The sequence below is a fragment of the Chrysemys picta genome, chromosome 4 (assembly GCF_011386835.1).
Source record: "Chrysemys picta bellii isolate R12L10 chromosome 4, ASM1138683v2, whole genome shotgun sequence".
NCBI lineage: Eukaryota > Metazoa > Chordata > Testudines > Emydidae > Chrysemys > Chrysemys picta.
Window position 1 is genome coordinate 60301688 of NC_088794.1, and position 14554 is coordinate 60316241.

Consider the following 14554-nt stretch of genomic DNA (forward strand, 5'->3'; position numbering starts at 1 on the left):
TGGAGTTCCCCTGAGAGATGGGGGGACAGGCGTTGTACGTAGATATACTGGCATTAGCGTTGATCTAGCTAGCTCCAGCCACAGGAGCAGCACGGGCGCTACCACCCCGCCCAGGGTGTGTACTGGAGTGGCTAGTCCATGCAGCCACAGCTTCCCTGCTAGTGGAGCTAGGTAGATGTGTGTGCTGCCGACACACCCAGTGACAAAACCCAGCCGTTCTCCCCCTACCCTTCAATTCCTGCTCCTTAGTCTTTTTCGCTGGCTGTGGCTGGATCCTGTTAGCCTCCTGGAGATTGTACTGAGCATTAAGAAGTCCCACCAGTTTCCATGGACACTGAAGACATCTGCTGACAGAGAGGAGGGACAAGGCGGGCGAGGTAAAATCTTTTATTGGACCAACTTCTGTGAGGGAGTGACAAGTTTTTGAGCTTACACAGAGTTCACCCACCTTGTCTCTCTAGTACCCTGGGACAGACATGGCTACAACAACACTGCATATGACAGAGAGGAGAAGTTACAGGAATCTGTAATGAGGGGGGCCAGCAGGAGGCGCTGTGCCCCGTGACAGTAGCGGAGCTTAGACACGTGTTAGCCAGATACTGCAGGCTGTAGCTGTTTGATCAGTTCTCTGGCACTGGATGGGCCCCCTTGTCTGGGCTGCAGAAGGAAACATTTGGGGGGGGACACACCAAGAACAGTTTCTAACAGGACTGATCTGAAAGGAATCCAGCAACTCCCTGAGGACTGGGCTTAAAAGGAACCTGAGAGCTCATGCCCTGAATAACTTAATCGTGCCGATATAGCATTAAGGCTGGGGCTGTATCTTCACTGGGGGAAAAGGGGTTAGTTAATTTGGCTTAAACATCCACTCTGCAAGGCACCTGGAGTAAACCTTGGCGGGGAGTCTCGTGTATCCATCAGCTAAGGCAGGGGTGGCCAACCTGAGCCTGAGAAGGAGCCAGAATTTACCAGTGTACATTGCCAAAGAGCCACAGTAATATGTCAGCAGGCCCCCCCCAATCAGCTCCCCCACCCACTGGCAGCCCCACCGATCAGCACCTCCCCCTCCCTCCCCACACCTCCCAATCAGCTGTTTCGTGGCATGCAGGAGGCTCTGGGGGGGGAGGGGGAGGAGCGAGGGCACGGCAGGCTCAGGGGAGAGCGCGGGAAGGGGTGAAGTGGAGTGGGGGCTGTGCCTGTGGCAGAGCCAGGGGTTGAGCAGTGAGCACCCCCCGGGCACATTGGCGCCGGTAGCTCCAGCCCCAGAGTCGGTGCCTATACAAGGAGCCGCATGTTAACTTCTGAAGAGCCGCATGTGGCTCCGGAGCCACAGGCTGGCCACCCCTGAGCTAAGGGGTGAAAACACCAGGTGCTCTACCCCCACCTGGCAACACGGGGTTAATGCTACAGCTGCCTGGTGCATTTCGAACATGTTACAAGCCCAGTGTCGCCTTGTTCCCTACTGAAGATGGGGCCCAAGTCAAGTGCTGCCACGCAGTCAAATCCACTCCCCCTCGGTCTAGGGAGCAGCGCTCAAGCACTAAAACGAGAGAGGAAACTGCTAAGCCTGCCTGGTGGCCCAGGGGCCCAGCCCCATCAACAGAAGCCCCCGTTCCAAGAACTGGGCTTGTCCTCGCATTCTGCCAGAGCAGGCGGAAGAGGGGCCTGGCGCTCCAGACAGCAGATTCATCCCCTTCAGTGAGGCTTTGGCAGTAACTTCAGTGTCAGGCGCATGCTGCCTCGGTACATGCCCCCTTACCTCTCCCAGGGTGACCTGACCCTGCCGGCAGCTCTCACGCTGCTGGGGAGAGGCCAGCAGTGTCTCTTGGCTGTCGGTGACACAGGCAGTTGTGTCCTAGCAGAACGAGGAGCCAGGCTGACATGGGGAAGCTGTCCATGCTGGGTCCGTGGCAGGGATCGGGCCGGTGGCTCTTCAGCCTGCCCACCCCTGCGCTGTCCCCGGGAGAGCCTCACTCAGCTCGCTAAGGCGCTTCTCCTCCAGCACGTGGATCAGGGCATTTCGCTGGTTCACCACCTCCAGCAGCTGAGCCAGGATCTCCTTCTCCGCCAGCCTGTCCTGAGGCATCTTCAGCGTCTCTGCAAGAACAGAGCAGGGGGTGAGTTCCTAGAGCCCTGCTGCAGCCAGCACCTGGCCCAGCATGCTAGCAGCGTTAGACCTCAGTTCTCCGGCCCCAGGGCGCCATGCTGGTCCCTCTACAGAGACACCCCCATTAGCATAAATGCCTCCTTCCCTGCAGTGATACTGGAGCGGGGGGGGGGGCAGGATACATATTCAGGCTGAATGGCGTGGAACTGCCCTGCTCATCCGCACTGCTCCAGAAAAGTGAATCAACTTGGAGCTTTGGCACCTCCTGCTTCCCAACGGGGGCAAGGGAGGCAGCGATCAGAGACCGGCTGCCTGGGTTCTACTCCTGGCTCGGCCGCTCACCTGCTACATGAAAGTCACCTCAGTTTCCCCTGGCTGGGGGAGAGAGGAGACAGCTTTAGTTCATCCACGGGTGCAGAACACCGATCTCCCTGAAGGACAAGTGCTCCACAGTTCACCAGACCACTTCGTGGGAGGACAGACTCCTCCAGATAACCTTGAAGCAGCACGTCAGTGGCAGGCGTAACACAGGTAAGTAGCCTGTGCCCGCCCAGCACCCCTAGAGCTCAGCGGGAGGGTGGGGAAGCTCTTGGCACTGCTGACAGTGGGTAAGTCAGGCCCACATTTCCCAAAGCGTGCTGGGGCGTGATTCCTGCAAGGGTGCTGAGCGCTCCCTGCTCCCGGGGAGTTCAATAGATGCCCAGTGCCTTGCCGGGCGGGTGGGGAATCTGAAGCCCCTCAAAGTAGTGACCGGTGCTGGCACAGGACGTTGGCTGGAGCTTCCATCTGTAAAGCGGGAAAGGTGCCCGCTGCAGAGAGCCGCTTGGAGCTGTAAAGCATTAGTGCGTGGAGAGCCCGCGGAGGATGCCCAGAATAACGTACAGTCGTTCCAATTGCTTGTGCCACCTTCCCGTTTCAACTGGCGAGGCAAGGAGGAGCCGTGCTGCAGCTTGCCTCCGTCCCCCCAGGTGCCTGTGCGTGTGACCAGACCGCCCGGAAAAGGAAGCCGCAAGGCCACGAGGGGCATGCTCCCTCTTACCTTCCATGTTCATGTATCGCCGCAGTTCCTGGTCCAGCAGGCACTGCTTCTCCTCCAGCTTCAGCTCTTGCGCCCTGCAGGGGGAGAAAATAAGACCAGTGTCAGACCCCAGAGCCAGGACAGCAGCAGCCCAGGGCTTCTGCCCCGTGGGCCTTCAGTGTTGGGCAGATCTCCACTCCCCAGAGCAAGAGACTGAAGGAAGTCCTCTGCCCCATGTCTCTCTCTCTGAGGCAGCAGGTGCATTTAAGGACACTGGTAACACTCCTGGGTGGGGGGGTGGATTGGCAGGACATTGGGGTGGCTGGAACTGGGCAATACCGTAAACACATTTGGCACAGTGTAGGTGTAACAACTTTGTGCATAAAAGGCTCAGAGTTGTATGGGGAGCTCATGTCACCCTCTGCTGGCTGGGGAGATGTGAGCAGGAGGCCAGCTGCACGCTGGAAAATAGAAACAGCCATTTTAGGCCACTGTGATGGGTTGCTGGGATTTGAAGGTTCAGTCTCGAATCTGGCCATCCCCCGGCAAGGAGGAGCCCTGGCCTTTCTAATGGCTAGAGCTCCTCTCACTCCCACCGCGGGGGCATGAGACCATGCCCCTGCTGTGGGACAGCCGCATTGCAGGCTACTGAGTTTTAGTGGAGGAGGAAGGATTTCGCTGCAGTTTTATTTAAAAGAGCAGCTGCTGGGACTGTTAGAGACAGTTCTGGCTGAGGCAGGTGGGTGGCAGAGCACAGGTGGGGCTACTGAAGGAGCACTGAATTGCACTGATCCCATGAATCCCAGTGCACCCCCCCACACACACACACTCAACTGCGTCTTACTCAATCATGAGGTCCGACTCCTCGGAAACCAGGCTGTTCTTCTTCTGCACCAGAGAGAGTAACTTGTTCATCCACTGGGTCTTCAGCTCAGACTGGGTCCCTGCAGGGCGGGAAGAGGGGAGATTGTGTGGGTAGCACATAAAGATGCCCCAGAGATGTCAGTGATCCGGAGACAAGGGCTGATGAATGGGGGTTGGGGTGATGATACCCGTCCCTGTGGGACACTGAGACAGTGCATCCTAGTGGTGCCTGTCTGCAGGCACTGGTACATTGGGATTCCTCCTACCTCCTTCGCCCCGCAGTGATCTCTCCAGCTGTATCCCCTTCTCCTCCAGCTTCCGGAACGTCACCTCAATCTCCTCCAGACGCCTCTGGATGGACTGGAATGCACCAGAGAAAGGTCACTTGGATACTTTGTCTTCCTTTCCTAGCAACTCTAACCTCCGGGGAAGGGTCAAATGATGGCCTCTCCAGCTGCTGGCAAGGGGGAACGGATGCCAAGGACCAATTCTCAGCAGCCAGGAACTAATAATAATGTCGCCCTTGTACGGCACCTTTAATCAACACACTATCATCGCCTAAGCTCAGCACCCTGGAAGGCAGGCGTTAACTTTCCCCGTCTGTAAACTGCGGTTAGCCAAGCTCAGGCCTCACCAGTGCTGAGTAAAGCAGGACAATTACCTCCCATGTCAAACTACGGCACTCATGTTAATATGCCTCAGCCTTTTTCACAGCAGCATCACACTGACGACTCTCACTCAATTTGTGAGCCACTATCACCCCCAGATCCTTTTCAGCAGTAATACCCCCTACCCGGTTATTTCCCCATTGTGTAGCTGTGCCTTTGATTTTTCCTTCCCAAGTGAAGTACTTTGCACTTGTCTTTATTGAATTTCGTCTTGTTGATTTCAGACCATTTCTCCAATTTGTCAAGGCCGTTTTGAATTCTAATCCTGGCCTCCAAAGTGCTTGCAACCCCTCCCAGCATGGTGTCATCTGCAAATTTTATAAGCATCCTCTCCAGTCCATTCTCTAAATCAATGCCCAAGAGAGTGAGTGAATAATGGTGGGGGGAGGAATGTTAGCGAGACACTTCAGGAGTTAACATAACGTGGTAAACGGATGATGCACAATTGCATACACTGTCAATGGGGATGGTGAGGGGTTTGTCTTCCACTGAAACATCCAGCATTACTCACCGGGACTAGATCAATGGACCATTGGTCTGTTCTCATGCAGCCATGTTTACGTTCCTAGCTCTAGCCACTGGTGTAGACAGGAACAGAAGACCAGACTGAGAAAATCCCTAGCAGTAGGATGGGCTGGTTTTGAGGAAGCTCTGAACTGGCCTATTGAGAGCTCTCCTAGCCCAGTGTCTGCAGTGATCTTGGAAATTCTCCCACCCCCACCATTCCTTACTAGGACAGGCGGTGGGTAGAGGCCCCCCCAGCACCAGGGCATGGGCATTACCTGGGCTTTGCAGAACCTCTTCATCTCTTCCTCTTTGGCGCGGCGGGTCAGCGTTCTCTTCCAGGTGGGATATTTTTCCTTTTCGCCCAAACTTAGGAGACGCTGGAAGCACAGCACAAGAGCCAGGGTCAGAAGGGGCCATGCCTCCCATGGGGCTCAACAGAGCACTCACAAGGCCCTGAAAGATTCGGTCTGGCCTTGGCCTGGGGCTGATTGAATGAGCCACAATTATTCTTTAATGTTCTTGAAGCACCACCCACTGGCCAGCCCTTTAGTAACGAGCATGAGGCAGGGTTCTGCCTCAGGAAGCCTACAATCTAGTTAGACCAGGTGAAGTTTAGGGCAGAAGGAAAAGTGATCAAGGCAGAGGGGCGAGAGAGAGTCTGGGACCCACTTACTGCAAGTTAAACCTTGTGGTGTAGACAGGGCCCCTGTGCAAGTCCTCTTAGCCCCACAGTCACACCCACGTAGCTACATTAGTATTAGTCTGTTGTATTAACACCTCTATGGACTTCAGACTCATCACACTCACGTTCTCTGTTAAGTACCCAAGGTCTTGGCTCTCCTCCTCTTTCTCCTCCTCTTCGTCATCACTGTCAGTCTCCTCTATGTCTGTGCAGAGAAGAGCAGTTGATTTAGGACTAGCCCCGGGCAGGTCCTCTGGCAATCAGAGGTACAACTCACCTTCACAGCTGTAAATCGCTGGTGGATCCAGCTGCGAGATACCCAGAGCTCAGAGGAGAGAACTGTCTGGCAATGGGAACAGCACATTCGGTCTCATTTGGCCAGACTCCATGGCTCATTCAGGGCCCGGGTCTGCTGGCTGGGGAGCCAGCTGGAACTAAGCGTGATGGTGGGTTTTGGGAGCTGGGCACCTGTCCACTACGAACTGGGGTGTGACCCACCCCCCTCGTCTCACACAGCAGCTCAGACAGTGGCAGCAGGGGAAGGAGCCTTCACAGTCCACTCTGGGGCCACCCAAATACTTGGGCCTCAGTTACAGCCGTGGGCAGTATTGTTGCAGGCACAGGGAGATCAGCCACCACCCCAGCAGCCTTCTGCCCTGTAAGTCACGGGGGCACCCACGGGTGCTCTGGAGGAGAGGGAGAAAGCATCTTGACATGGTGCTGGGGGAAAGGCGGGAGGGGAGTTCACAGCCTGGCTAGGTAACCGAGCACTCAGCTGCACCAGAGACTCAGAGACTGCAATTACCTTCGGCCTCCTCACTGAATCCAGGCTCAACCCAGCAGACCTGCCCTCTCTCCAGAGTACCCTGGTCCTTCACTGGGGCGGCGCTTTGGAACGGCTCTGAGCCTGCCCGGTGCTTCCCAGGACCCCCCTGGCTCTCTGGGTCGGAGTCCAGGCTGAGCATGGACAGCTTGAGCTTTTCCAAGGGCGACAGCTGAATTTTCTTCCTCTTCCTGCTGTCTTCCCCCTCCTCCTCGGCCTGCCTGAAGTCGGGGGCTGCGGGCCCCTTTTCTGGAGGCCGAGGCTCTGGGCTGGGTTGCCGCAGCGCTGTGCCCGAGCGGCCACGTTCATGGAGACTCTGTTCCTCCCGCTGAGGCCAGCCGTTGGCCCGATCTCCTAGGCCAGCGCCAGGCTCCTGAGGCTGGGCCCTGCCTGCCACAAGGGAGGAGATGGGCCTTCCCACGTTCTCCTCCAGCACAGTGCGGGGCTGAGCTGCAGGTTGCTGCATGTCTGCCGTGCCAGAGCCTCTGTCCTCTCTGGCTGGAACGGCGCCCTCCCCAGCTCCTCCAGCTCCCTCCCACGGCTCTGACGGCTGAGCCACTGCCAGCTGTTTCGGGAAGGAGGACGGGCTCCCAGGCGGGTCCTGCCCATCAGAATCCACTCTGAGCTTCGCCGCCCCAGTGGCCAAGCCCAGGCTGCCGGCGTCGAAGGGAGAGCAGAATCGGGCGCCCTGGGAGGGATCCTAGCAGGGGCCAAACACAGAGGGTTAGAACTGCAGCTGGGAAGCAGCCACGGGGAACTGCATTTGCTAGCTGGTTACCGGATCAGCCCAGAGTCCACTTACTGCTTTGCTACTGGACAGGGCTAAATCTGCAGGGGCGGGCCCAGCCGGCCAGTGCTGGACACATCCCCACTTACCTCCTGTGGTGCGGCATGGCATGCGCTGTCCGTCACCTCCACGCTGTGGGGGCTGGAATAGTGCAGCATGCAGTAGAAGTGTCCTGGGGAGGGAAACCAGACAGCGTCATAGGAGGACTCGTGGGGATGCTGCCGACTCATACTCAGTCCCACGCTCTCATCACTATGGATCAGATTCCTCCGATACCCTCCCTCGCCTTTACCACAGGTAGCAGCACCACTGATTTCAACAGGCCGACTTAGTGGGCAGAGACCATTGCCGTCCACAATGGCCAACAGCGTCTCATTGTTCCCTTGTACTCCCTCGTCTGATGTCCCTTGTCTTATACTAAGCCCCTGCCCCAAGGAGCTTACAATCTGTCTCTCTGCTCTGTGTTTGTACAGCACCTAGCACAACGGGGCATGACTGCTCCTGGGCACTACGGCCATGCAAATAAGTAATAATCAAAGCTGAGGGGTAAGGGTAGGGTAGGGTCCAGATCTAGGGTTGCAGTAACAACCGCTTCCTGGAGCGGATCAGAATAAAAGAATTAAGGGAAATGGAGCAACCTCCTGCCTGTATTAGATTAACAGTGGAACCCGAGGGAAGGTGGCAAAAATGGGTTGAAATGGATTAAATATATAAATATTATACATCAGTCAAACGACTTTTCTAATCAGGATTCGTCTGCGTACTGCAGCTCCCCTCCTACACTGCATCAGCTCTGCTGTAGTCCTCTATCTTTGTTACTGTCTCAATCCTTAGGGAAGAAAACAATGTGTCCTTTCAGCGATTCTGATTATCCCAAGAGTAACTACATTAAACACACAAAAGCAGCTTTTATAAGCCCTACAGCCAGCGGAAATGTTCCCATGTGGCTGGTTTTTAAACTATTGTCTACTGAAAACAGTTATTTTTAAGCAAACGTCCCTGTGCCATTGTTGGACAGGCAAATATCTCGCAGGGCTAAAAACCTGGGGAGGAAACTGACGAATGGTTTGTCTATGCAGCTTGAGTCCAATGCCAGGCTGCCCTATGGGCTTTACTCTGGGCTGCTAACCCGCGTGAGCAGCCAAGTTGCTGCATCTTCACTGCTATTTTAGCCCAAATTAAAGCACACACCTTTTGTTTAATATAGACGTACCCTAAAACAAAAAGAAAACTGACACTGGCTGGTTTTCATTGGCCAGGCTGCAAGAAATGCCAAGAGGAAAGCAAACAGCAGGAATAGTGATGACAGGTAGACTGGATTTTACAGTTCTCTTCCTTTTAAAAGCCAGAAGTTCTCAGTAACGTGGGTGAAGATTAACGTTGGTTAATCACATGATTTTAAGTTGACGCTGTTCCTTTAAAGCAGGTTGTAAACTTAATGGAACCGAGAGACCGAAGTCCTGCATTTCTTACTGGTTGTTGCCCGGGGCTTTAACTCAGACCTTCCTCCCCACAGCTGGTCACTGCCAGTCAGGTGTATTTTTGCACTGATGCATTAGGGCATTTTGCATTAGGGCAAGTGCCATACAGAATATCCTACATGGAACTGCTGGTGCTCTGCCATGACGAATAATGTAGTGAGTTCATAAAACTCGGCGAGTACTAGACCTATTCCCTGGAATTTTAAAGTAGGCAGCAAATTAGAGGGAAGAGGTATCATTTCATTTAAAAACACCTTCCCTCCTCTGCCTCCCATGAATATAGCTCCACCTGTGGGGGTTGTGAGCATCCTTCATTGCTGCATCACAACAGTGTGGAGGATGGGGGCTGGTTCCTGGTCAGTGCGCGCGCGCGCACACACACACACACACTCTCTCTCTCTCTCTCTCTCCCCCTTTCCATTTGAATGGGTGGGTGTTGAAAGAGCTGAAGGCAAACAGGGCATTAAATAACAATCTACTGTTTCTATGAACCTGCCCTTCACAAAAATAACCCTACATACATCCCAGCAGCCGGCTGGCACAGGGCACACAATGGGGAGAGGGTGGGAAATCCTGGTCAAGACACTGGCACAGACCCTTGTGCAGAGCAGACAGGGCCTTGGTTTACGTGGCTGTCACGTACTCAGCCGCATGGAGCTCAGATGAGGAGCCTTTCCGTTGGGATAGGTGGACTCGGCTGACTCAAGGCTGGCAGGACCTGTTACGAGGCAGCTCTGGGAGCTGCCTGGCTGGATCACGAAGCCCAGACTGCCTCTGGCCTGAAGTTTCTCAGGGCTTGTCTCTGTACCCAGCCCCGTTCCTGGGACCCACCGTCATCCTCGTCGAAGACGAAGTCTCCTAGCCTCAGTGTAGTTCCACACTGATGACACTGGAAGCAGCCTCGGTGGAAGAAGTGCCCCTCGGCGCTGACCCGCTCCAGGATGTACACCCGCTTGCCACAGAAGTAACAGGCGTCGCTGCTCTCCGCGGGGGAGGTGAGCGAGCTCTGCGGAGGAAGCCAGATAGCAGCCTTGGGGCCAGGCCATATACGCAGCTGCCCTGCGCTACCCAAGCGTAACCCTGATCGGCCCACCCGAGTGCCAGCCGCCCGCGAGGCCCTAACTGTGCTGGGCTCCCTGTTTGTGAGCTTGGACTCGGGCTCCAGCCCCGGCTTGCCAGAGCCCTGAGGCGGGTTGTGATAGCTCCCGAGTGGGGATAGCAGAACCCGACCTAGGAACACAGGCCAGGGGATGGAAATGACTAGTCATTGATGGGGAGGAGCTTAGAGGGGTCCCTGCAAGCATTGCTTTGCACAGCCCCAGCCCTCCAACCCTACCTTACAGTCCCCCCGGGGCCTGGCACTAAGGGTCCATCGGCACTGGGGCGGGAGGTGTAAATTCCAGCTAGAGGAGCCGTACTCGGGCTAGCGCTAATACTAGAGCATAGCCCCGCTGGGCCAACAGGCTCCCTCCCCAGGTACGTTCCCCTCTGAGCCTCTCGGCACATCCTCAGGCGGCCAGCCCCTCCTGCTGGGTATACACCTGTACTCTATTTATAGCATGCGAGCTCGACCACAGCTGGAACGGGCACGTCTCCTTGAGCTGGAATTCACATCTTCAGTGTAGATGTCCCATCACACACAGCAATGCTAGAGCCACTAGGCTCCGCTCCTCTAAATACTCCAGCCACCACCAGTCTGGCCTGGATTCAAACCAGCGGCACAGGGAGATGGCTCCTTGCCTCAATACCCACCCTGGGAGCTCTTTAAACTGAGCTGGGATTTCCCTCGCCAGCCCCCCGTCCCGTCACAGCAAACGCAGGAGACGTCTGGCCGGCTGCCCAGCCACCATGTTACAGAGAACGGTTCCCAGGAAGCAGAGACTCTGGTGTGACAGAGAACAGTTCCCAGGAAGCAGAGACTAACCTGCCGCCTGCCCAGCGTGGAATCGGAAGGGTTGATCTCCGTGGGTTGAGGCTGCTCCTGGTGGTTAGTCCCCCAGCCAAGGTCAGCAATGAACAAGTCGCCTTCCACCCCTGATTCCAGCTATACAGCAACCCAATGGGGGAAATCGAAACACATGACTATGGCCAGCGAGCAGGCCAGCAGCTTCTGCGGTGACTGTTACAGGAGCCTGCTCCCTTACACGTGTGGCCTTGGGCCAGAAGGGGCTTTTGGCCTGCACATGCGTGTGTACGATCTGTCAGCCATGATCTGATCTGCCCAGACATTGCACACATGTTCCTTGCACAGCCACGGGCCTCAGAGCCTCATGCTCACTCACACACTGCAACAGACGCCCATGTGCCCTTCTGGAATCTGGGGCAATTGCTCCAGAGAGGGCAAGGAGATTAACGGACGCAGATTTCAGTGCCTAGATGTCAGATCGCGGGCCGGTGCTTGGACATGGGGCCATGGCACCCCCATCACCCCCTCCACTCTCTCTATAATAAAACTCCCTCCAGCGCTGGTTCCCACTGCTTAAGGCAGCCAGAGAGGTCGCCGCTGAGCAACACAAAGCATTCCCTTCCCTGGGACGCAGCCTGCTGCCCTCACAGTGTGACAAGGCCAGAGGCCCAGGTCTTGCATACAACATCCCCTGTGTCCTAGCTCCTAAACTGGCCCCGGCCACATATGCTTAAGAGAGCAGGAAAACTCACCCCTGCTTCTCTCCTCGTCCTCTTGGTCTCAGCATCCTTCTGGGCACTGTCCTGAAATCACAGACGGGGCTGCCTGAGTGAGACGCTGCAGCAGAAGGACGCTCTGGGTCTATGGTAGCGCCGCGTACGTTCCTCCGCTTCCCTCGCACCAGTAGGGTCCCCCAGTGCCCCCGGGGCAGCTCAGGGAGGGAACAGCGCCAGCTCACCAGAGCCAGCTGCAGGCATTCATGTTACCAGGGAGTGGGTTGGCTCAGGGTGCCGGACACCTCGTCCGGGTCCTCGTGAGCACCTGGGCCATAGATAGGGCACAGCCCTGGCTCCCAGCGCCCGCTGCACAGCGCGAGACACTCAGAGCATTTACCTGGTTGCGCTTGCGAGTCAGACTCAGAGTCTTCTGGAGCTTGCTGAGGAACAGGACGGCGCCCCGGGTGCCAGGAGGAGCCAGCAGCTTCCTTGCTCTCTCCTCTGGTTCTGCAAGGGAGAGAAAAAGGGCTCATGACAGGATCTGGGCCCAGCCTGGCAGCTAGCACACGGATGCTGCGGAAAGGGCGCGCTGGAGGTAACAGCCTGCCCGGGAGTTAATTCTGCAGGGTGCCGGGACGTGCCTGACTGGCTAGCAGCCCACTCCAGCCACGAGAGAGACTTCCACCTCACAGAGCCTGGACTAGGTTCCCGGAACGAGGCAGAAGGAACCCTCCACCCAGCCCCCAATGGCTCCTCCTTGTCTGCGTGGGGCAGGGTGCACAGCCTGCCCCACAGGTCACGTAAGGTGAGGGGAAACTCAAATCGAGATGGGGAAAACTAACTCCATGATTCCCACTGTCCATTTTAAACCAGAGAGTCCCCTGCAAAGGGAACCGCTCAGCAGCCAACTCCAGAGTCCGGCCTGGCGTCCCTCAGTTGTTCCCACCTTGACTATCCTGACCATGGCTGGGGGAGAGCAGCCGCAGGGCTGGGAGCTGATACCCCCAGACATCCAGCCCTGCCCCTGAGGGTCCTCACCTGCAGAAGACTTGAAGGCTTCATAGAACTGGCTCAGGTAGGTGATGAGTCCGAGCTGGTTGGGCTCGGCCCCGGCGGCCATTTCGGTGCTGGAGAGGACGGGCGGGATGCCTAGCTCCTGTTCGGCTATGTCCAAGGCCAGCTGGTTGTTCTTGAGGGGACTGTGCTGGTCCAGGGAGTTGAAATCTCTAGGGACAGAAACAGGGCATCAGGCTGAGGGGCCGGGAAAGCCGGCGCTGTCGCGTCAGACTCTGCTCAGGACCAAAGGCACCCGGGGGCTAACCTGGCTTAGATTTCCCCCTCCTCGTCCGGTGAAGGAACAAACTAAGCACATGAGAGTCAGGCAGCTGCATGCCTGTCCCATGCCCTCCACACTGACGACACAGGAAGCAGCCTCGGTGGAAGAAGCACCCCTCGGCACTGGGCAGCACACAGGGGATCATCCATTGGATCAAATGCTGCAACATTCAGCAAGGGTGGGGGAGCAAAGGTCAGGTTGGGGGGGAACTAGATCCTTGGGGGTGCAGGGCGGGGTAGTAGGAGGTATCATCCAGTCGCCACGAAACACAGATCACCCCCCCGCAAACCGGCACCAAGGAATTCCCAGCAGCAGCCACTCCGCCTGCACCGCCGGGACACACACACGTTCCCAGCCCAGGGCCAAGTCTTTTGTGGCAGCCCAGCCAGGGTCGTCCTCCCGTCCCCAAGCCATTGGGACAGGGTGGAACCTTACAGGAGGCTGGGCCGGAAGCGGTGGATGAGGGCGCACAGGGCCAGGCCGCTTTTCCAGGAGTGCGTGAAGTCTGTCACCGTGACGCCACGGTAACCCTCCGTGTGGGTCTGGCACCAGCTCAGGAGCCCCTCATAGGCACTGCTGACGTCTGGAGGAGAGAGAGCATAAGGCACGGGGCTGGATGCAGGCACAGGTCTGGGACTGCGGGGGAACAGCTGTAAAAGGAAGCAGCTAGGGGATCAGAGCTGGGAAACCTACAATCACCTCCATCAATGGCCTTGGGGTGCAGGGGGCAGGCCCGGCCTGGGCCTCTGGGCAGCCACATTTCTGCCCAGGTGGGTTGCTTCCTTGGGCTGCAGACCATGGGAGCAAGGGCATGCGGCTCGCGGAGAAGACGTGGAGACCGTGTCTCCTGTTAGCTGCTACTAAGGCGACAGCACCCCCAGATGCAGCCTGCCAGCCCAGCCTAGGACAGGTTCCCATGACGACCTGCCAGCCATCGGGGAACATGTAGCTCCCAAGGCCACCTCCCAAAAACCGAGGGAAGAACTGCTCATATCCCTTCCAGGGAGGGAGCCACAATCTCCATGCCCGGCTCCCCACCCTTCTGCAGCACTCGGACACTCTGGCCCCTGGAGGCTCCTGGGACGCTGCTGGGGTGAGCGGAAGTGGGGCAGGAGGAAGGAGGGAGAGCCCTGGGGAGGAGAAGATGGGAGAGGATCTAAAAGAGGAGCCAGAGGGTGCACAAGGTCCCACCCTGAGGGCACCGAGCCCCACCGCTGCTCAGCCAAACGCACACTGCTTGGGTGTAAGCGGGCACATGGAGAAAGGGCACCGATAGGGGTGGAAAGCCAGAGAGAAGGGGGGTCTGACGGGAGCAAAGTCAGACAGGCACCCAGCAACGATGCTGGGTGAGGGGGGAAGCTTCCACCAGCCGCTGCTTCTACAGGGTGAGGAGGGTGACACACGCACAGGGCGGAAGGCAGGGGGGATCCGTGCAGCTGGACGCCAAGAGGTGGGCCCCCAGACTTGCCTCTGCTGTTGCGACTATCTCTCTTCTTATGGTTGATCTCGATCTTCCCCACTACATACAGGTCACGGACCTGCAGAAAGAGACACCCCGAGAGCTCTACTCACCCTGAGAGCCAAAACCCCAGGAGAGGGAACACAAGGAGCGTGCGGCCCTCTGACAGAGCACGCAGCCATGCCCTCTCTCCTTCTGAG

At 57.0% G+C, this 14554-nt stretch overlaps 1 protein-coding gene across 5 annotated transcripts in view; it reads right to left on the reverse strand.

Moving 5' to 3' along the window:
- Positions 1–371: 371 nt before the first annotated feature.
- Positions 372–14554, reverse strand: part of MICAL1 (microtubule associated monooxygenase, calponin and LIM domain containing 1) — a 42672-nt gene continuing 28489 nt past the window's right edge. For 4 of the 5 annotated variants that reach the window (XM_005311662.5, XM_065592408.1, XM_065592407.1 and 1 more), the window contains 15 exons: positions 14364–14433; positions 13331–13478; positions 12598–12785; positions 11957–12066; positions 11596–11646; positions 10862–10981; positions 9769–9943; positions 7546–7628; positions 6652–7369; positions 5972–6051; positions 5440–5541; positions 4256–4349; positions 3970–4069; positions 3147–3220; positions 372–2097 (listed from right to left, as the gene is read on the reverse strand). In XM_005311662.5, the coding sequence (XP_005311719.1) occupies positions 1934–2097; positions 3147–3220; positions 3970–4069; positions 4256–4349; positions 5440–5541; positions 5972–6051; positions 6652–7369; positions 7546–7628; positions 9769–9943; positions 10862–10981; positions 11596–11646; positions 11957–12066; positions 12598–12785; positions 13331–13478; positions 14364–14433 (2277 nt within the window). In that variant the 3' untranslated portion in view covers positions 372–1933. The remainder of the gene's footprint in view (positions 2098–3146; positions 3221–3969; positions 4070–4255; positions 4350–5439; positions 5542–5971; positions 6052–6651; positions 7370–7545; positions 7629–9768; positions 9944–10861; positions 10982–11595; positions 11647–11956; positions 12067–12597; positions 12786–13330; positions 13479–14363; positions 14434–14554) is intronic. The other variant, XM_024112295.3, reaches the window with a different exon arrangement.